At 41.8% G+C, this 21,122-nt stretch overlaps 1 protein-coding gene across 1 annotated transcript; it reads right to left on the bottom strand.

The window, feature by feature from the left end:
• Positions 1-801: 801 nt before the first annotated feature.
• On the bottom strand, positions 802-18,709 carry LOC144515835 (uncharacterized). The gene is made up of 6 exons (XM_078246982.1): positions 18,285-18,709; positions 14,275-17,569; positions 10,919-11,118; positions 7,648-7,769; positions 4,846-4,960; positions 802-2,460 (listed from the first exon to the last, which is right to left on the bottom strand). Exons 2-6 carry the CDS (start codon positions 16,991-16,993, stop codon positions 2,329-2,331), a joined length of 3,288 nt encoding a protein of 1,095 aa, XP_078103108.1. The 5' UTR covers positions 16,994-17,569; positions 18,285-18,709; the 3' UTR covers positions 802-2,328.
• Positions 18,710-21,122: the final 2,413 nt, after the last annotated feature.

The following is a 21,122-nucleotide window of genomic DNA, read 5'->3' as shown; positions in this document are numbered from 1 at the left end:
TGAAATATACAAGCAAAATAAACCTTCTGAGGTGAGAAAATGTAATAGAATGTCAAAATTAAAAATGTACAGTGCATCATTGACGTGGTCATAATGTAAACAATATCAGAAAAGAAAAACATTGTTTTGATTGGCAGCTAGATTCAGAAGTTATACCTGTGGACTCAACTGTGAGTGTGCTGAAAGAGAAAGAGGCAAACAGGAAGCCAGATGGAAAGACAAAGAAAACAGAGAAACATCACATGCCAACATTTTTGTTTGAGTCTACTTCAGTGTCTCTGAGAAACCAGAGGCAGCGTTTCCTCCTGAATCCACTTCGCTTCCGTTACCTCGTAAACATTGGCACATTCATTGGTGTTCCTGTTGGCACTAACTGGAAGACAAACTTGTTTCTCTGAGGAACCAAAATTATTTCAAGATTCATTCTTGTCATTGGCTTTTCTGTAGCAAACACACAATGAAAGTACATGCATCAAAAATGTAAGACTCATCCCATCTGGATGCATCGACAGCATTCTGCCAGTAAAAATAATGCTTTACTTTGCTCTCCAGTGGGGACAACATGATTTTCTGTTACTTCACTCATTCAGACACACAAAAGGGAGGGAAATGAGCTTTGACGCTTGCATGAATCTAGCTGATGTTTACATCTGGAGAGATATGTTGGCATCCATACATATACACTACAGGTTTGAACCACTTCTCCAAACCATACGAAAATACCCTCTAATGCGACCCATAGGAGCGCTTCATAAATTAACGCCCCTAGTAGTGGCAGGTGGCAAGTTACCAGTTAAAAAGGAGCATTATGTCAATGCCTTGTTTGCCTGTCAGATATCTCAGGTTGTCTGTGACAGGTCTGCTTTCTGTCCCCAGAGTCAGAACAAAACATGGGGAAGCAGCGTTCCGTTTTTAAGCACCATATATGTGGAACAAACTCCCAGAAAACCACAGGTCCGCTGCAACTCTCAGAAGACTTTTCTGTTTGCTTCTGCCTTTTATTAAATCAAATAATTAATTTCCTAGTCTGCACTGTAACTTTTATTCTTGTATTTTATAGCTTACTCTATTTGAGCTTGTTTTCATTTCCTATTCTCTTGGCTTTAATGACTCTCTTTAATTGTAGTGTATTTCTTTTGCACTTTGCCTCGATGCTTTTAATGGGTTATGTAAAGAACTTTGAATTGGCTTGAAATGTGCTACATAAATAAACTAAATGCTTTTTGTCTCCAAGAAAACAATCATTTATGGGAGGCAGACAGATGCTTTATGTCATATTCATTTGTAAATGGAACTTGTATGTTATAAAAACTATGTAAATTTTTTTTTTTACGCCCAAACAAGTTAGTGCTAAATACCTTCAGAATAATTTCCGTGTGCAAATTTCACTATCAGTAACAACTGCCATCTTGAACTGTATGATAATTTAAATGGTTGCAAGTTGTAACAGAAATCATTTGCTCTTATTGCTTTCTTCCACTTCCACATGACACAAACACAACACCAGTTCCACAGCCTTTCTGGCAGAGCTGCTGTAGAAAAAGAAACAATCTCATTGGTTGAGTTGGACGACTCTTTGGTGGAGCCACAGTGACACTATTCTGGAAAAGAAAACTATCTCATCTTTAATCAAAAGGCAAAAGGTAAGAGAAGGAGAAGAGTGAGGAAGAAATATTTGCTTATATCAATACGGATGAACTAGTTAGCAAAGCATGCTGACCATCCAAAATCATTCATTCCCTGCAAGTCAATGTTTTTGTGTGACTCAACCCATTGAGATTTCATTCAAACAATGAGACAGTTTCCGCCGAAAACAGCAGCTCTGACAAAGAGAAATATGTCTATTTAGGTAGAATTAAAATCTTAGATAATAAAAGAACAGGAAGGAAATATTTTAGGGTTGGCGTGGTGACATAATGTTCTTGACTCTTCCTCCAAAATAGTAACGAGTGCCTTGTACAACCTGCTGTTAGCAGGGTCGAATAGGAAAATTAAAATATAAAACAGGAGGAGGAGGGTGGTGGTGGTGGTGAACAAGTGGCACATGTGTAATGGAAACACTCCACCATCTACAGGAGCTGGAGGAGACAAGATCTGAAACACAACCGTCGCTCCATTTTCATCCAGGTTACGGCTTCTCTGCGGCTCAGGCTTAATTAACCAGGGAGTGTATCCATCAGTATTTGACTGGCAGATAGTACACATGTTGTTAATCCAGAGTCTTGAGAAACCTGCCGTTGGTCCGTTGTGCCCTGCTGGGGTTAAAACCTGCAGTTCTTCAGGAACACGTTGATCAATCACAGTCCAACCAGAGCTGAACCCTCACAATTACTCCATGGTGTTTCTGTTGTAGTCATATGACAACCGTCGCTTAGCGGCAGCATTCTGAGTGTGCTGATTGGCTGAGGGGAGGCCGGGGGAGAGACGGCGATTGGATGTCCAGGGAGCAGGTCTGCTTTCCTGCAGAGATAAGAACATGAGGATGCAGATGTGATATTAGACTACTGAACACCTGCTAAAATCAGCAACACAACTCTGTGGTCTACTCCTTAAGTGCTAAAGTGATGGGTTGATTAATCGATTCTTTGGTCAACAGAAAATTTATTTTAAACAATTATGAGAATTGATCATCCGGTTCCATGAGAGGATTTGCTTTTTTTTTTCTCTATATGATTGTAAATGGAAGATTTTTCCTATTTATTCAATGATGGCACCTTGGGTTTTGGGACACTAGGAACTTGGCTTTGGGTATGGGCTAAACTGGATCAACGACAATACATTCCCGGGATAATTGCCTCACATCCGGTGCTGCCAGATGTTAGGCCAGATGTCCCTCACCTTCAACTCTCTGTGATACCGTTCTCAAACTCTTTTTCGCTACGGGAAACAACAACAACCTTCGAGCTAGCGAGCTATATGCTAAAAATGGCAAGTTTTTTGAGGTCCGAAAAGGCGCATCATTGACGTGTAGGTCTCCTCAAGTGTAATATTGTGATTATACAACAACAGTTACCACCAAAATAAGTGATAATCAATCTGTATTCATATTGTGGAGCAATTCGCTCTTGAAATACAAAAAACAAAACAAGACAGGATTTCTAGTCCCTCCCTGTTTAGTCAGCCAGCCAATTTGAGCTATAGCTTTGTAGAGACCATGGGATTTCCCAAAATGAATAAATCCCGCCCACACATATAAACACAAAACTGCTTTGCTAGCTCCATCGTGTTGTAACTAAGACATCTGCTGAAAACATAATTGTATTCATTAGCATGATTGCCGTACTGTTTAGTTCAAAAACATCCAAAATACCACGAAAACATAGCGGACCAGATGCAAGCTTTTATTTTGAAAAGTCGAAACTCGGGGACGGCACCAGGCATGACGGGCATGAGACGGGAGGTCTCCAGGCTGTAGCCATACCCGACTCAGTTTTGAAGAAGATTTGGATCATACAACAAGGCAGGCCTGCTTGGTTCTTTCGGGGAATGATTGTAAAGATTTACTAAGAATACATTTACGGCATTAACTCTCTAACTGGGATGTTTTGGGACCGATTGGTGGGATTGCTGTAGACGAAATACACACGCTGATACACTGGTAAAATTACGTTTAACCATGTATCCAACTAATTTAAATAGATCACGTTACTGTATTGTGTGAACAGTTAACTTCATTTAATATCATCTGTGGCGTTTTCTTTTGCGGGATGCAAATGTTCCACCAAAACAAGTTCCTTCCAGAGATCATTTTGCAGAGCCACCGTCACTGCGGCTGGAGCCTATAGCGCCGCCCAAGACGATTGTGATTGGTTTAAAGAAATGTAAACAAGCCCAAGCGTTTTTTTTTTCCTTATACAGTCTATGTTTTTTCTCTTATCCCAGATTGTATGTGTGGAGGAGCCAGTCCAGATAGGTCTGGCAATGCAGGACTACAGTAGGTATGGGCCGATACCAAGTACTGATCCGATAGCAGTGTTTATTTAATAAGCTGTATGCCTCACTGTGTGGAAGTGACTGGGATCATTAAGAATAAAACCTTTGTATAATTTCACAAATAAAACCGTTTCCATGAAGACTGTCAAGTTGTAGTTGCCTCTGTTGTAATCCATTTGTACAAGATTCTATGTTTAACACATTATTATAAAGTAGACAAAAACTAATTCAGTAGTTACCAAATAAGCAACAAATCAGTAAGTAACAGCTAATGAATGGTTAGCTGACACGTACCTCCTGAATAACTCAAGAAAAGACAAGATTAATAGCTAAAACAATAAATAAAAACACAGTGGTAGTTCCTGCTCTGCTAATCCTTGAGGTGTAAATCACACATCAGGTGCTCTGCAGCTTTCTCACATGGTTTGGTTCAACTGTGCGACCAGCCTGCCTGCTCTGTTCATTTATCAGCGGCGGTGAAGTGTTAGGAGTGTTTTGCATTTAACAGCGGCCACTTCATTTGAATGGAGCTGCTTTTCTTCAGTTAAACAGCACTATCAGGTCATTTGACATGCTGTTAAGTCTGCCCTGACAAATTCAATTTAAAAACCTTGAAGCTTAACAAATGGTAATTGGACACTAAGTGCTCTGTCGTAATTCCTCTGCACAAACTTATGTGTGGAAATCATGTGTGTGTGTGTAGACAGAGAAATCATATACTGTAACATTCAATTTGAAAAGTGTTTCCTAAACAGAATGCTGAAACACGTCAGCATGATGTGAATCAAGTAATACTTTGATATGAGATATATAGGAGACATATTTTGATATGAGATAGATTATGTTTTCTAAAGAATGCTGCAGTGCCATTCCCCACGTCTGTCAGTGTGAATGATACCAGTAGTTACTCACAGTGTGCGGCTGCGCCAGGCGCAAAGTCCTCAGCAGCAGGTCACGAGACACGCCATTCTCTCTCTTGTATCTCTGGCATATCATTTTGTTCAAGTCATGGAAACTGTCCAACAGCCTGCAGGGTCAAACAGGGACAGAGGAAGCAATGATTCAATGGATGTTGTTTTTCTCACAGAGTGACAGTTTTGAAGACAGTCTTCATTTACGGAAAAATGCTATAAAGTCGGATAACTTAAATGGTCAATAAGTAGTGACTTTATTCAAATCCTTTATTTGATATACAAACTCCTCAATGAAACTTGAGAATCAGATAACTACCCGCAGTAAATTGTCCATGTTATTTGGGATTTTCTTGGAGAATTTATGCGTCACTTCAATGTAAATTCAGTCTGTGAACTGCTTTTAAATTATTTCGTTAACGAAACTGATGATACTGGATGATATTGACTAATGATATGACCCATATTTGTTAAATCGCAATGTGCATCAGTGAACGTGTTCTGTTTTCAGAGATGCAGTCGACCCCCACCTTGCAGTCCACCACATAAACCACTGGGTGGCCACAATTTGTTACATTTAAAAAACTGATCCACAAATCCACTATTCACATATCCACAACTACCCTGATTCTAACATAGATATTACAACAAAACATCAAATGAGGACTTTTTTCTTTTGTACTTATTTCCATAAGCTCGTGGTTCTCCACTGCACAACTCTGGCACAAAAACACAGAAACAAACAGTGCTGATGCAAATGCAGAAATGTTCAATACTTGCAAAGAAAAATAATTCCTTTGGTGTGACTATGATGTGACATCTCTGAGACACTGAAAACTCACAAACATTTTAGCGGCAGAGACAAAGGAAATCTCTACTTAGGTCCTAATCACTGGCAGATGTTGCATATTGTTGATGATACACATTATTGTTATTATATATCATTAACCAACTGCTCTTGTATGAATAATGTTCAATTCAGTAGTATTTATTCCATATGACTGCACTACGCAGAAATGAATTGGTGGTTTAGTCGGTGGAGTCAGCGAGGACATATTCACTGAATTTGACAAAAAGTGTACTGGATTGGAATCGCAGAGCCTTTAAATCAAAGGCTCGAAAATTCTGAGATTTGACAATATTTTAAAACAGCATTAATCATGCAATTATTACCTGAAAGTATCAAAAAAAAGTTAATAAAGAGAGAGTAATGCAATATAATTGTAGGGGTATGCATGTTTAAAAACAAAGGCTCAGGATTAATGTAAAAAATAAATAAAAATCATTGTATTTCTGTTAAAGAGGATTTCTTTGTTATCCGTTTGTTTTTTCTGTTCTTTTATCACATACTGTTTGTGTTATTATTTACAGACCAAAATAAAAGCACAAAAAAGCATTTAATTAAAATGCTCATATTATGCTAATTTTCAGGTTCATAATTATATTTAGAGGTTGTACCAGAATAGGTTTACATGGTTTAATTTTCAAAAAACACCATATTTTTGTTGTACTGCACATTGCTGCAGCTCCTCTTTTCACCCTGTGTGTTGAGCTCTCTGTTTTAGCTACAGAGTGAGACATCTCACTTCTGTTCCATCTTTGTTAGGAGTTGCACATGCGCAGTAGCTAGGTAAGGACTACTAGCCAGTCAGAAGCAGAGTATGAGGGCGTGCCCTGACAGTAGCTAGGTAAGGACTACTAGCCAGTCAGAAGCAGAGTATGAGGGCGTGCCCTGACAGTAACTAGGTAAGGACTACTAGCCAGTCAGAAGCAGAGTATGAGGGAGTGCCACGCTAGCAGCTAGGCGAGCATTATAACGTGTTACAAAGTGACGCGCGTTCGTCAAGGAAGTAAAGGCTGGACTACAATAGAGCTGTTTGGAGCAATTTGTGAACAGTGTTTTCTGTTGGAGATGGTAACTCCCTTTGGGGTGGACTTTGGGCTTTTTCAATTTGTAAATATACACAAGATATATAACACAATAAAGGAAAGGGAAAAAGCCAAAAAGCATAATATAAAAATATATATAGCAAAATATATATAATTTTCAGGGAGAAACCCACTTGTGATCAACAGTTCCCTGTTCAAACGAGTGACGGTTACTGTGTCATCCCACTTTCATGTTATCATGAGCATAAAGCATGAGCATAAAGGATAAAACATCCCACATTAGAAAACACGTATTTTCCTCTAGTTGTTAAACTTCTCAGCTGTTGCACACTTGCTGTACTGTTGCTGTGTTCATGTCCTGTCACATTTGCAGTAGATATGAGCTTCTGACAGGAAAGAATCCTCCATGTAATTTTCCTAAAGCGGATTACAAGCACGTCATGTAGAGTTTTCTGTGTGCTCTAATACGTCCTATTGGGAGGTACAAATTGGAGCAATGCGTCAACACAGCCAGCAAACACTGCAGCAGATCAATTGATATACAGTAAATCAAAATGCATGGGCGTAAATTTCATCTAACAGATGGAGGGGGACAATAACCATAACATTTCTTAAGAGAACTATTTATAGGGGACACAAATAATACAGCCACATCTGTTCTTGTAACAGGATATGTGTAGTTGTGGAACTCCAGTAAGTAGGCTGGCAAAGGCTATTTTATTCACTTTAAACATCGGATGAAGTGATTCTTTTCTCTAATACAGATGATGCTGAACGGAGAACTGAGCCTCATAGCACTAACTAACTAGCCAGCCCGCCAGCATCATCTGTATTAGAGAAAAGAATAACTTCATCTGATGTTTGAAGTGAATAAAACAGCCTACAGTGGGCTCAGTCGAGATGGTCTACCTACCCCTGGTCCTGACTGGCTCTGCCCCTGAGGAGCTGGGTCAGTGTGGGAACAGTATCGTGGTCACAGGGGTCACTTGAAGATGAAGCAGGCAGCAATGGGAAGGCTTCAGCAAAGACAGCTGCCTACAGGACAGACAGAGACATCTCATCAGTTACTACAACATCAGAGAGTTTGGCAGCCCTCTTTAGTTCATCACGTTTGAACTTAATACTTGATTGTTTTTTTAGATGGATTTTTTGGGGGCATTTTAGGCCTTTAATTGACAGGACAGATGAAGACATGAAAGGGGACAGAGAGAGGGGGAATGACATGCAGCAAAGGGCCACAGGTCGGAGTCGAACCCAGGTCCGCTGCCTCGAGGAGTAAACCTCTATATATGGGCGCACGCTCTACAAACTGAGCTATCTGGGCGCCCGTACTTGATTGTTTTGAAGGCCTCTTCATTACACTATAAGCATATGAGTCAACTCATTTGAAAGCAGTTTTCTCCCAACACTCTCCTTCACTGCAGCTTTCCGCAGAGCTCATTTTTCATCTGCATCTTTTCACTGCGTTAGATGTCCACTGGGAGAGTCTTCCTGCAGTACCGGCTTCTTTTTCTTTCCCAATTTTTAAAGAAAAAAAAGCACTGAGAGCTTAGAGGATCTAATGTGAGTTAAAAAAACAAAAACAAAAACACGACTAATTTTAGGTCTAAAAACTGTTTCCATGGTATTGGTGCAGGAAACTGAAAAACACCAACAAAAGTATGACTCATAATTTCTTCTAAACAAGTCACATTTTGGATCCAATGATTAAAAAAAACAAAACCAGTCAGAATAAGGTGTTGATTAACGTGTCTAAAGAGTCTACAGTCATGCTAGCAGCTAATTAGCACTAAATACACAGTTGGCCTATAGCTGAGGCTGATGAACATTTCCTTAAAAACCACAAATGCCAAAGAAGTGGCTTCAGGTGGATACGCAGATTAAATTCTGGTACAGGATATACAATCCTCCTTTACAGACTCAAGCAACACACAACAAATATATATATATTCACTTTTTTGCAGACATGCAGGAAATGGTCACAGGTCAGACTCAAACCCTGGACCTCTGCATCGAGGAATAAACCTCTATGTATAGGAGCGCCTGCTCTACCCACCGACCCAACCCGGCCACTATATACTCACATTTTAACATGTTGTTTTCATAAATAAGTTACTTTACACAATTACTGACACGCTTTATAATTATACATTACACCTTTTGACGGCAAAATGCATCCAACCTATTCTTAAAAGAATTAATTGAAGGGGAACGCACATCCCTCGTGTCTCATACCTATTGCTCCAAATTAAATGATGCACAAAAGTCTAACTACATAATTATTAGCTGAAATAAGTCATGACCAGTTTATTTTAGACACATCTAGGATAACATGCAGTATAGCTGTCCTTTGGGGTACAACTGCTCTGATAAATGTGGCCTGGATTTATAAACAGAAAAATATTCCATATACTGCGTGTTTATTGTTGTTATTGATTTACTTTGGGAGCCTCAGGGGCCTTGCAGCCAGCAGCCAGCCTGTGTCAACACATTTAGCCCTCAGCTGGAAAATTAAGTGGGGAGAGGACAGTGGTGTGTTGTTAGATATTGAAGCAGCCTCAGTAACTCAACCTCAAATACCTCTAAGTGGATGCTTTAATTCAAATAATCTTACAGCACCAGGAATGCAAAGGGTTTTAGGTTTGAGCTAAAATGGTGGGAATGGAAGCTTAAAAACAGTTCTTGTTTGTGGGTCTAATTTCACTTTAAAGTTCTTTTTTGTCTGTGGACAAAGCCATAGTAAATACATTGGAATGGCACCACTGCTGTGTCTGAGTTGCATGGGTTTTATTAAAGCAATCTCAAAGCACTAGAAGTAGAGCCCCTGCAGTCTACATGGCAAAGTGTCCTTGAGCAAGATGCTGAACCCCAAAGTGTGAATGTTTATCCCTCCCCTCCTGCTGAGCAGGAGGCACCTTGCATGGTAGCCTCTGCCATCAGTGTATGAATGTGTGAATCCTGGCTTGTATTGTAAAGTGATTTGAGTAGTCGCTAAGACTAGAAAAGCGCTATATAAATGCAGTCCATTTATTTTGGAACACTTTTCACTTTAGAAGCAATCTGCCCACAACGTTAGCTGTCCCGGGGATCTGCAGTTACCACTGGCTTTGATTTGCTGTCTGACTTTCAATATCAATAGTTGCAAACTATTTGGTCTGAGATTCAGAAAATACAGTTTAGACTCAAACTGACCCTGAAAAGGGAATATTTGTATGAACACAAGGCCAGCTAAAGGCCAAAATCATGAGCAATTTGCTACCAAAAAAATCCATATCACCCTCTGTATTTTAAAATAGTTTAAACCCAGGGTTGGCCTAGATCTGGGAAAGTGACAGGATTTAGACATAAAGGTTACTTCAAATAGAAGGTATTGGTTATTTTGATAGTGAGTTTTGACCACAACTTTGATACAGTATGCCTGCAGAAAATCTAATATCTATCTAAAACGTTGTCACTTTTTCATAATAAAGAACATGATCTTGTCTAAAATTTTTAGATTTTTTTTCAGTCAGTTTTCACCAACATTCAACAGGAATTCACCTCAGAGATACGCATTCTTGCGGTAGCATCAAGAGACCCTTAACTATCAACAAAGCTAGCTAGTAGCAGGTTAGCTCAGTTGGTAGAGCGGGCACACATATGCAGAGGTTTTTCCTCGATGCAGAAGGTCCAGGGTTTGAATCTGACCTGTGATGGTTTTCCTGCATGTCTTCCCCCCTCTCTCTCCCCTTTCATATCTCAGCTTTCCTATCTAATAAAGGCAGAAATGCCCAAAAAAACAAAAACAAAGCTAGTGTCTTAGCAGTGGTGGGTAAACAAAAACGGTAAAAGTATTGTTACTTTAAAATTATTATGACTTAAGTAGAAGTAAAAGTAAAATAACTAATTGAGTAAGAGTAAAAAAGTATCTCGTAAAAAAACTACTAACGCAATTTATTACATCAATGTATTACTTCAAACAGGTCTTAATCTCAAAACAGCGAGAATTTTGTGTGTGTCACTTATCCTCAAAGGGGAGGCTTGGACACAGTCTGCATTGTGTGGGGGTGTGTGTGTGTGTGTGTGTGTGTGTGTGTGTGTGTGTGTGTGTGTGTGGGTGTGTAAGAAGATCTAAGGGTAAATTTCTACTTTATGGTTATGTGGAAGCCATCTTAAGGAGGCCGGGCACAGAAGTACAACTATACCAGATTCTGATTGGCCGAGAGGCTGTTTCTGCTCTCCTCCACAGCGCTGGTTGGCCACCACTGTCCCACCATGTCTCGGCCTTCATCTGACGAATCCTGAGGAAAAGCTGTCCAGGTGTCGTCTGATTGGTGGAAGGAGCTGTCTGTCCAGCCTGGTGTCCAGTGGGTCGACTCCCCGGTGATGGCATGGTTTCCAAGTGCTGTTATCAGACACAAACACACACACACACACACACACACACACACACACACACACACACACACACACACACACACACACACACAGTTAATATTAGTCTACAGTCTCCTTTGTATATGTCCCTGTAGTGTTGTTGTGCGTTTCCAGCTGGCTTTGCCCTCATTCAGATGACCTGGATGATAAACCTACATTGCATTGAAGGGGTTAGCTGTGTAATAGCAACAACCGGCATTTATTATAACTGAGAATAATTATTAGGATTACAACATAAAGGGTCAGTTTAACTAAATGACACTCCCAGTGGCATTTAGCCAGTTTTAGTTTAATACACAGAGATTTGGGGATATCTGCCACTCATACTTCTACTACTATCCCAACAACAGCCCAGTTACAATGTTCGGTCACTATAAACCTCTAACAACACGCTTGATAAACCTTTTAGAAGAATATCATTACATTTTGCACAAGCCAAAGAAAAAGAATGTTGTAGTTTGAACGTCTCCACTAATACTTCAGAATTGCTGTGTAGTTTAAGTGTGATTTTTTACACCTGAACACAGGAACACAGGTTTTAAATTAACGTTGGAGCTGTATCAGCCAATATACCCTGAGATTTGGTATCAGAAGGTAAAACGTGGGATCTTAGCACCCCCTCAAACCTGGGCGTTCTTTTTCAGCAGCAGTTCATGATGAGTTGCATTAATTGTTACGTTAAAGGTCCCATATTATGCTCATTTTCATGTTCACACTTGTATTTTTAGGTTTCTACTAGAACATGTTTACATTCTTTTTTGAATACTATCTGTCTAAATATATCCTGTATTCACCCTCTGTCTAAAACACACTTTTTATAGCACCTGTCTCTTTAAGCACCCCTCCCGAAAAAGCCTGTTCTGATTGGTCAGTGCTTCCGGGTCTTCTGCATCTGCGATCTCTGAGTCTCTGCTCTGTCATTGCAGCCGGGGAATGACGGAAGTCCTGACGGCTCGTTTAAAAGGCACAGTTTCTAAATACGGGCTGTGTGCATTTCTCTGTGGATTGAGTGTTTTGATACTTTCACAGTATTTATATAGAGCACCTCAACCTGCTGTATAATAAAAGAAAACTCAAGAAATCTCAATTTTTACAATACGGGACCTTTAATCTCTGTTGCAAGTAAACAAGTGAGTGAATACAGTATTTGTGTGTGAGTCGTTGCTGAGATGTTACCAGCTGTATCAGGGGACTCTCTGCAAGGAAGGGACTTCACGCCTTCATACCTTACCTTCCATTGCTGAGACCTTAGCAAATCAAACCAAAATGATCTGTATGGCTACTAAAGGTGCAAAAAAAAACATTTTTGTTGTCATGTAGGTGAAGTGACCTAATCTGACATAGCCAGACTAATTTGCAAATGTGTATTAGTCCGGAACGTCCTAGTTCATTTCGATTTTTCCAAGGGGCGAGAGGCACAAATGCCTCTGGACGCAATTGAATAGACCTACAACCAATCAGAGCAAGGTTAAAGTGACCCTTAAGGAGTAAAAACTTGCAAAAACACTGGAATAATCCTTTAACACATTAAATGCACACAAAGGGCTTTCTGTCACTGTAGACAGCACCTTCTGCTGATAACTCTTTAGCAATATGTTTGAATAATCACAAAAATGTCTTGAGGTGGATAAACTGAGAGGAAATAAATAATAAGTAAACCCCGGCTTAGCCTTGTTTGGCCCCGCAGTGGAAACTGGGCTTAGGTGATTAGCCAAAGGGAACATAACAAGAGAACATAAAGACTGATTAACACAGAAAAACAAAAAGGCACAAAGATGTGTCACACCCAGCTGCATGTGTGTCGTGAGTGCTACATTATATTGTCAGATTATTATTTTAGTCATTCAGTTAACTCAGAGCACTGTGGATGAGTCTGACATTATTTATTAGTACATTTAGTTTTTTTTTTGCTTTAAAAAGGACCATACCAGTGTGCTTGTGAGTTTTAGCTCCTTCACAATAAATCATGTATACTTTACATTTGTGACCATTTGCGATACATTTTTGGATTGATTTTTCCTTCCAATCACAGCCATTTGTTTCCATTCCAGAAGTGTGCCCCTCATTATGCATTTCCATTTAGATTGTCTTTTAACATACACACAGAAACATGCGACTCTTCTGGTTTATTTGATGATCATACTGTTTAGTTTATCTTATCAGTTTTATATATCTCAACATCGTTTCTGAAAAATCATGTTTTGTTTATCATTTTGCCAATGGCGAATGGGCCCAAATACTACAATACCCATGAGCCTCAGCTGCCATTGCTATGGGAAGAAGCCAGTCAAAGGTGCGAAATCAGAGTACATTTCCGTAAATTGCAGATTGTGTTTCAGTTTTCTCAACACTCTAATCTTTAGCTTTCAACGCCATTAGCTATGCACATAGCATGATTTTGAAATAGCTGAAATGCACCTGGGGGGGTTTCCCACAAGCTTGAAGCTTCAACTTTTTATCAACAAACCAAATGTTTTTCTAATTTGTACATCTTTTGTGTCATGATTTAACCGGGAGAGTTAGGTGACCCAACTGTGAGTCACATAACAATATTAATGGGAAAAATGAATGGGACTTTAACTTCCAGAACCAGAAGCGTCCAAAATAGAACCTCCAAGTCTGCAGTATTGTTTGTCAGTGTTAGATCATATGTCCAGATTGATTTAAAAAGTCTCCACTTGATGACCTCATAATGATAATGTGGCTTCTAATCCATACTGTAACAACTGGAAAATAGATTCACATTTCTAACACATATAGCAGGGTTTACAGAGTGATTAACTGTGACATAGAGTATATGTGGTTTGGTGTGGCCCTTTAAAACAGAGTATGTGTATATGCATTCCTAGAACTGTACAAAAGGTTAAAAATGCACTAATACTCTGCGTGCTGATGTTCTTCGGTCTCTAAATCTGTGTGTTTCTGACATCTCTGTAACTCTACTTCTGAGGCTTTTTAATGTCAGCTTGGTTGCCTTTAACCAAAAGATCCTCTTTCCCATGTCTGTCAAACAGAAAGGCAAACTTACTGAAGCTCCCAAAGGGGAGAGATACTAAAAGAGAAAGAAAGAGAGGGAGGGCAAGGCCAGCTAAGAAGACACAGAAAGACAAACCATAAGACTCACCAGCACTTTCTCTGCTCCCACAAGGCACTGAGGCAGACATGGTGTATCCCTCGCTGCAGGCTGGCTCTCCCTCTGCCTGCATGAATACTCCAAACTCATCTTCCTCCTTATCCTCCTCCTCTTTCCTCCCCTCCTCAGTGGCCACGGTGGAGCCCCTCTCCTCCTCGCCGTGCTCTTCCACCTGTCTCCTGAGCCTCCTCTTCCCTTCCTGACCTTCTTTTAGGTCTCGTGCTGGCACGCCGACCCCTTCCTTCTCCTCCTCCTCCTCCTCCTCCTCCTCCGTCTCCAGACAGGGCAGGCATGTTGCCATGGATCCCAGGGGAGGCAACAAGGGGGCAGGATTAGCCAGGGAGTGTGCAAGAGCGGTGGAGGGATCAGCACAGGCAACATTTGTGATGTTGGTGCTGGTCTCTCCATTCGCTTCAACATGGCTGATGCTTGTTTGTCCACAGGGGGCTCCAACCTCTTTCTTCCTTCCACTGCATCCCCAGTTGTCTTTTAGTGCACAGTTTTTCGTTACTTCTTTGTCATTATCCTCCTGTATGGTACTGTCATTCAAGTCATCCTCAGGGTGTCGTTCTGTATCGTCATCGCTTTTACCCTCGCCATAGTCCGGCTCGTTGCAGGTGCACTCCCTTCTCCAAATCTCCCCGGCTTCATCCCCTTCCCTAGGATTTACTCTCTCCCCTATATTCTCCTCCTGTGACTCCTCTTCTCTAACATCCCACACCAGCTCATCTCTCCGCTCTGCTCCATTAAGCTCAGTTGTACAACGGTGGCAACTGTTTTCGGTAACGTTTCTGCTTTCTGTCTCAAAAATGGAAGGAGCTACGTGTCTGAGAGGCGACGATGGAGCTTCTCTCTCCTTCAGCTCTTTTCCGTTTCCCACCGTTTGAAAGAGCAACAGAGGTTTTCTGTTTTTGTTCTCGTTCCCAGTGTTGTCCTCGTCAGCCACACAGTTCAGCTCTTGTTGCTCAAATGTGCTTACATCCAGTTCTTCTTTACCCGTACTAATCCCTGGGTCTGCTACCCCTTGTTGATACTCCTCGAGGGAATCTTCTCTGCTGTTCTCTTGCTCTCTCTGACCACCACAAGTGTCATGGTCAGCATTGCAGTTGCTGCCCTCTACAGCGGCGGAGTGCTCGGGGGAGACTGCGGTGCTGATGGAGGCAGGGCAGGTGGAGACAGAGACGTCCTCATAGCAGTCAGATACAACCGAGAATCCTGCAGGCGTCTGATTGAAGCTCCCTTCCTCCTCTTCAACATCCGCACTCTCCATCTCTTTTTCTGATTCTTGATCTGCCGCCACGTGATCCGAAAATCCATTCACATTAGCTGCTATTACTTCTTTTACACTTTGTTTTCTGTCACAATATCTGTTATGTCTTGATGTAAAGTCATCTGTCACCGGTCCAGCGTGGCCATGAATGAAATCATTAAGTCCGGTATGTATTTTCATAACCTCAGAGTTTGTATCCTCCTCTCTCTCCGAATAGTCGTCCTTGCCGTGAGAGGTTTGTGCCTTTAGCTCCTCGTTGCTCTCGGCTTCTCTGATCTCTTCAACGTCACAGTCGCTGTGAGATTCTGTGTGAAAGTGGTTCAATTCTAGGTCAGGTTTTGGTACAGCCAAAACAGAGTTAGATGACTCTAATGGGCTGAGGCCTTCCTTCTCCTCCTCCTCATTCTTTTGCCTCTCCTTCCTCATTCCTTTCACCTCACTGTTCAGCCTGTTTGAGGTGCCTCTTCTTGGACTTTCACATCCCTCGTGTGGATCCTGGCTTTCCCTCCTCTGTGCTTTCCTTCCACACTGAGTACAGGTTTTGAGAGAAGCATTGTGGCAGCATCTAGGACTTCTGCATGCTCCCTCTTTCTCCTGTCTGGCTCTCCTGCTGTCCTGCTGCGGGCTGGGAAACTGTTTACTGGCCAGGCCTCCTTTGTCTAGCTCTTCCTGCCTTTCTTCCAGAGGGATTTCTCCGGCAGGATCCTCCCTGCTACTCTGATGCCTCTCTCTGCTCACGCCTGTTTTCTCCCGGGCTGCTGCATTACTGGACTTCCTCCATCTCCGGCCAGATCGCACCCTAACCCGGTTTACTCCGGTATGTGCCGGCGGAGTTGGCCCATTGTCCCTTCTCCCGGTTGGGATGTCTCTGCCTCCTCCTCCTTCTCCTCCTGTCTTCCCTCTCAGCCATCCCCCAACCACGCTGGAGCCGGCACTGTTAGTCACACCAGAACTGGGCTTAGCTGTGGAGTACAAACAGCTCCCTTTCTCAGTCCGGAGGAAGAGGCATTGAGTTTGGGTCTTCCCACCGCCCTCTGAGGTCTTCAGAGTGGCAACTGTTACCAAAGCTCCGATCCCAGCCTGCCTGGCATCCAGTCCTAAGGGAAGCCCGTACCCCATGCGACCCCACTCCCCGCTCAGGTACACATCTGCAGGCCTGGGGCAGGAAGTCGAACCCCCGCGGACAACAGGAGGAGCTGTGGGGGCTTGTCCTCCTCCCAGCATACCACCAGACTTTCGGCGGCTCTTGGAGCACAAGGCCCAGGCACGGAGGCCTCGGATCAGTGGCAGGTCTCCCAGGCCCAGCTCCAGCCGGCTGGGGAAGGGCAGAGAGGCTCTGGAGCACTTCTGGAGCATTTCCCGGGTGGAACCTGACACATTCAGGCAGGGGTAGTTGTTGTTGTTATTCTGCTGGAGCATGGTGCTTGTTGTTGGCCTCATTTATGTTTTATTGGTTCGTCCTCGCTTATATTTTATTAAAATGCAGCCTGTCAGGTCAAGTTGAATTCTCATTTGTAAGAGGGAATGCTGGCCCTATCAAGAGTCTATTCTTGATTCAGAGCGTGAAAGCTCAAATGTAAAAAGATCACAGTTTGGAAATAAATACCCTAAGCATTATGCAGTAGCTGAAGTACTCTTGAGAATGTCTTACTGATTCATTCTGACAAGGGAGAATATATTTACTTGACACCGCAAGAGACAGCTGACTCAGTTCATTCTAAAGACATCTGAGTTTTTGGACACAAAGACAAAAATAGAATGTGTTGTTTTCCTGACAGCGAGATGGAGTTGTGCTTCTGTTTCCCCTTAATCGCTCCTTAACTTTGGAGAGTCTCCTGGCGAAGAAAAGAAACGCCCAGGTCAGTCGTCCGGCTGTCAAGGCCGATGATGGAGAGTATAATGAGAAGTTTGTTTTCTACCAGACTGATGCTCAGTGATGCCTTCTTCAGAGCTTCACTGCCCTCCCCGTCGGCCAGTCTTTCTCACTGAGGACTGACTCAGCTGTCATAAAACCACCTGCAGGGGAAGTGGGACAAAACAAGGAAAATCAGGACAAACTGTTGAAAAAAAAAAAAAAGTGCTGTGTGCACATTAAGAAACAATAGACTCATCAGTTAGTCTAATTGTTTGATATGGTAAATATAGCAAGCATCATGCGAGACACAATTCAATCCTTTATTTCAACTGTCTGACTAATTAGAAAGCAATTAGAGCGGATTCTAGGCAGATGTAATTAAAATGTAAATGAAAACATAAATGAGAAATGTTTAATTTCTCATAATGAATTCCACACAGAGAAGTGATTTTGTTTGACTTTTGGCTGACTGGATTACAGCTATCATGTCTGTGGGGGTGTGAGTCTGTCAAAGGTCATACATTTGAATCCAAGTGGCTTCTTTTCAAACTGCTCCTACACAATCAAGCCCCAATCGTATATAAAAATATGCATTCACACCATGTCCATTGTGGTTCCAATTAGATTAGTCGTTGCATCAGCCATACAGAATCATGAACTGGACTAAAAATGAAACACAGGTGGCCATAAATCCATAAATCCACTACTCATGCCTACACTGTTTAAAGGATTTACCCAAAGTGACTCAATAAAACCGCCACATAAGCAGCAGAAATAGGTTTGGGCCACACATATCACACTTAGCCTACTCCTATCAGGCTATCAGGCTGTGTACCACTATGATGAAGATGAACAACGTCAAACCACACACTGTACCTGGAAAAACCACTATCCCCAGCCTTTATGTCCTGAAAGGGATGCCCGATGAAAGGTTCGCTTGTTTCTTAGCTCATTCGATGCCTCGGTGTCTCCGGTCCAGGCTTTGAATTAAGTGTCCTTTACTTAATGTCTTTGTGCTTGCTTGTTGTTTACTGACGAAGCCTTTATTCAACCGTCCTCGGGCTGTGGAGCGTCCTTTAGTGGGATCAGCGCCGCCACATCCTTCCAGTCGGCCTGCACCACTGGCGCTACAGCACTACAAATGAGTCAAACATGTATTCACTTCTGTCCCATCGTCTAAATTAGAGCTGAACACCACGCAGTGAATCTTATTTCCGTGTCTCCCCCCCACTTGTTCGGCCACTGCGCATCATGTCATCAACCGCTCGGCATCGTGCGTCGCCGCATCTTACCGCAGTAGCCTCCGGTGCGCTCACATAGCAGGATGACGGAGAGCTAATTTGACTTGCAGCCCACTCACCTATAGGAGAGGCGATTCGTGCCACACAGAGGAGCTGAGGAGAGTGGAAGAGTATGCGGGGTGGTTGATGACACATTGGTGCACAATAAAACAACATTTTTAACCCGTTTGCCTACAACCCTGTTTCCTTAATTAAAGGGAGAGTAAGTGATGTTAATCCAATCCTCTTCACAGTCATCTAGCTCTCTATTTTCTGTGTGTGCTGAAAAAAAACCTGGTGTAAATTGTAAAAGGAGCCACAAAACACAGGCAGCGACAGTTGATGAGGGGGGAGGCATCATGTGAATGTAAATATCTGTCCCTGGATCAACATTCACTTCTAACATTCAACTTAACATAACTACCAAGATAACATTACGTGTATTTGTATGTGATATAATACTTTCCCCTTGGTAATGTAGCCTATGAATTTCCATGAACACAATTCTAAAATGCACGAGACATAAAGGCTTCTGCTGTCGGTTGATAACTCATACTTGCCAAGAACCCAGACACCCGTTTGATTACATAGATAGACTCATGCAGTACCCTCGGTTACGGTCCTTACGGTCTCGTATTAGGCACGGTTATGGTCTCGTTCAGTAGCCTGGTACGCGGACTCCTGGTGACAGCCTCTACCATGTAGCAACATTCACTTCTCTAACATTTAACTTAACATAACTACCAAGATAACATGATGTGTATTTGTATGTGATGTACTTCCCCATCGATAATGTGTGAATTGCCATGAACACAGTCATCTAAGATGCACCAGAAACAAGGCTTGGTTAATAACTCAAACTTGCCGAGAACCAAGACATCGCATGATTACATTAGACTCGATCGGCCGGCCGGTTACATTCGGTCTCGTTCAGTAGCCTGGTGCTCGTTCTAGGTAGCTCATTTCCTGATTGATTCTACCACCACCACTCCAGTGGAGGCACTAATGAGCTAGATTACTACACACACAGTAGCATAAGAATACCAGCTACACACAACGGCACGAATGAGGTAAAAGAAAAAAAACAGGAGTGAGTCGGTTCAGTGACACGAGTCGGGTTAATTACCGGCTCTTCGGTCAGTTCGTCATCACTAGTTGAGTTCAAATATTAACAATCTTTGCACACCATCACTTACTCTACCTTTAATATAAAAATAAAAATATATTGTCAGTTATATTTGTCTAAATTGGTGTTTCTTTCTATTAATATTATTATTATTATTGAAGTGTCATTTCCGTTTACGTGGATTAGAAAACAACTTGAGTCGCAACTTGAAAAAATGGGTTAACTCTTTTTAATTGTGCAGCAGACAAAAATATCTATTTTACATCTGGATGGGAATTTTACATATTGTCATGTAATTATTCTTTAGCAAAACAAATGCTAACCATTGTGACCCGATTGTGCTGTACTGCTTCACAGCTTCATTTTAGACTCAGGGGATAGGAGACGATGAGATACTGAAATGATGAAATAAGACACTGCTGCTTATTTAAGCACAGTCTGAGTAGTAAAGTGTAAAAAAATGTCTACTCTCATGTCTCCGAAGGAAAGTCTGCTCCATCATCAGTAAAGCTGCAGTCTCTTGCTTCCCTCCTCTCTGTGGCATTGTTCACTCCTCATACAGCTTTAATCTCCCCTCGCATACACTCACCCCTGAAGCCTACGTCGCACAGCATCATCACAGCAGTAGATAAGTAGGCACACACACACACACACACACACACACACACACACACACACACACACACACACACACACACACACACACACACACACACACACACACACACACAGAGGGAAGACGTCATGCACAGGGGTGCATCGTTTATCACTTTCTCCTCCAAAGTCCATCCTCTGGGAAAACTCATTCATGTGATTTTGTGTCTTTAATCCGCAGCAGAAGAGAGGTGAGAATAATACGTTCCTTAAAAATTGTCTTTTGCTGTGCTTTGCCTGTTCTTCTGCTTCTGCAGTGAATGTCCACAGTACTGTGAAATAATCCTGCTGTATTTTTCTATGTGATGTTTACAGGTGAGAGTGATCCATGTGCTTCTGTATCTGCTGTTTTCACATTCAATTCCAGTATATGAGATGTTTTAACTGCAGTGAACGTGAGAACAACCATAACTGTTGGGGGTGTGCATTACTGTCCATCTCTGAGTCTTTTTGATACCACCACTGAGGCACCAACATCACCATTTTTTTTTTTATTGTCACTTTTAAGTGCCCTGTAAAATGATTAAACTAAAATAAATGCCACTGTTTTGATGAGGAATCCCTTTTTAAACAACAATTTGTTTTGCTTTGCTTTTTCTTGCAGGAATTGCAGTGAGTAGTAGTTTTTGACATTAGCTTCAAAATTCCGCCAGT

The sequence above is a fragment of the Sander vitreus genome, chromosome 3 (genome assembly GCF_031162955.1).
Source record: "Sander vitreus isolate 19-12246 chromosome 3, sanVit1, whole genome shotgun sequence".
NCBI lineage: Eukaryota > Metazoa > Chordata > Actinopteri > Perciformes > Percidae > Sander > Sander vitreus.
This window is presented reverse-complemented; position numbering and strand designations above follow the sequence as displayed.

Bases quoted from the DNA above. Each gene is read 5' to 3' on its own strand.
- LOC144515835 (XM_078246982.1), bottom strand. From the start codon at position 16,993: ATGAGGCCAACAACAAGCACCATGCTCCAGCAGAATAACAACAACAAC. The intron at 11,119-14,274 runs GTGAGTCTTATG...GTCTGATAACAG, and splicing joins TGGGAGCAGAGAAAGTGCTG to CACTTGGAAACCATGCCATC. The intron at 4,961-7,647 runs GTAGGTAGACCA...TTGACCCTGCAG, and splicing joins AGAGCCAGTCAGGACCAGGG to GCTGTTGGACAGTTTCCATG.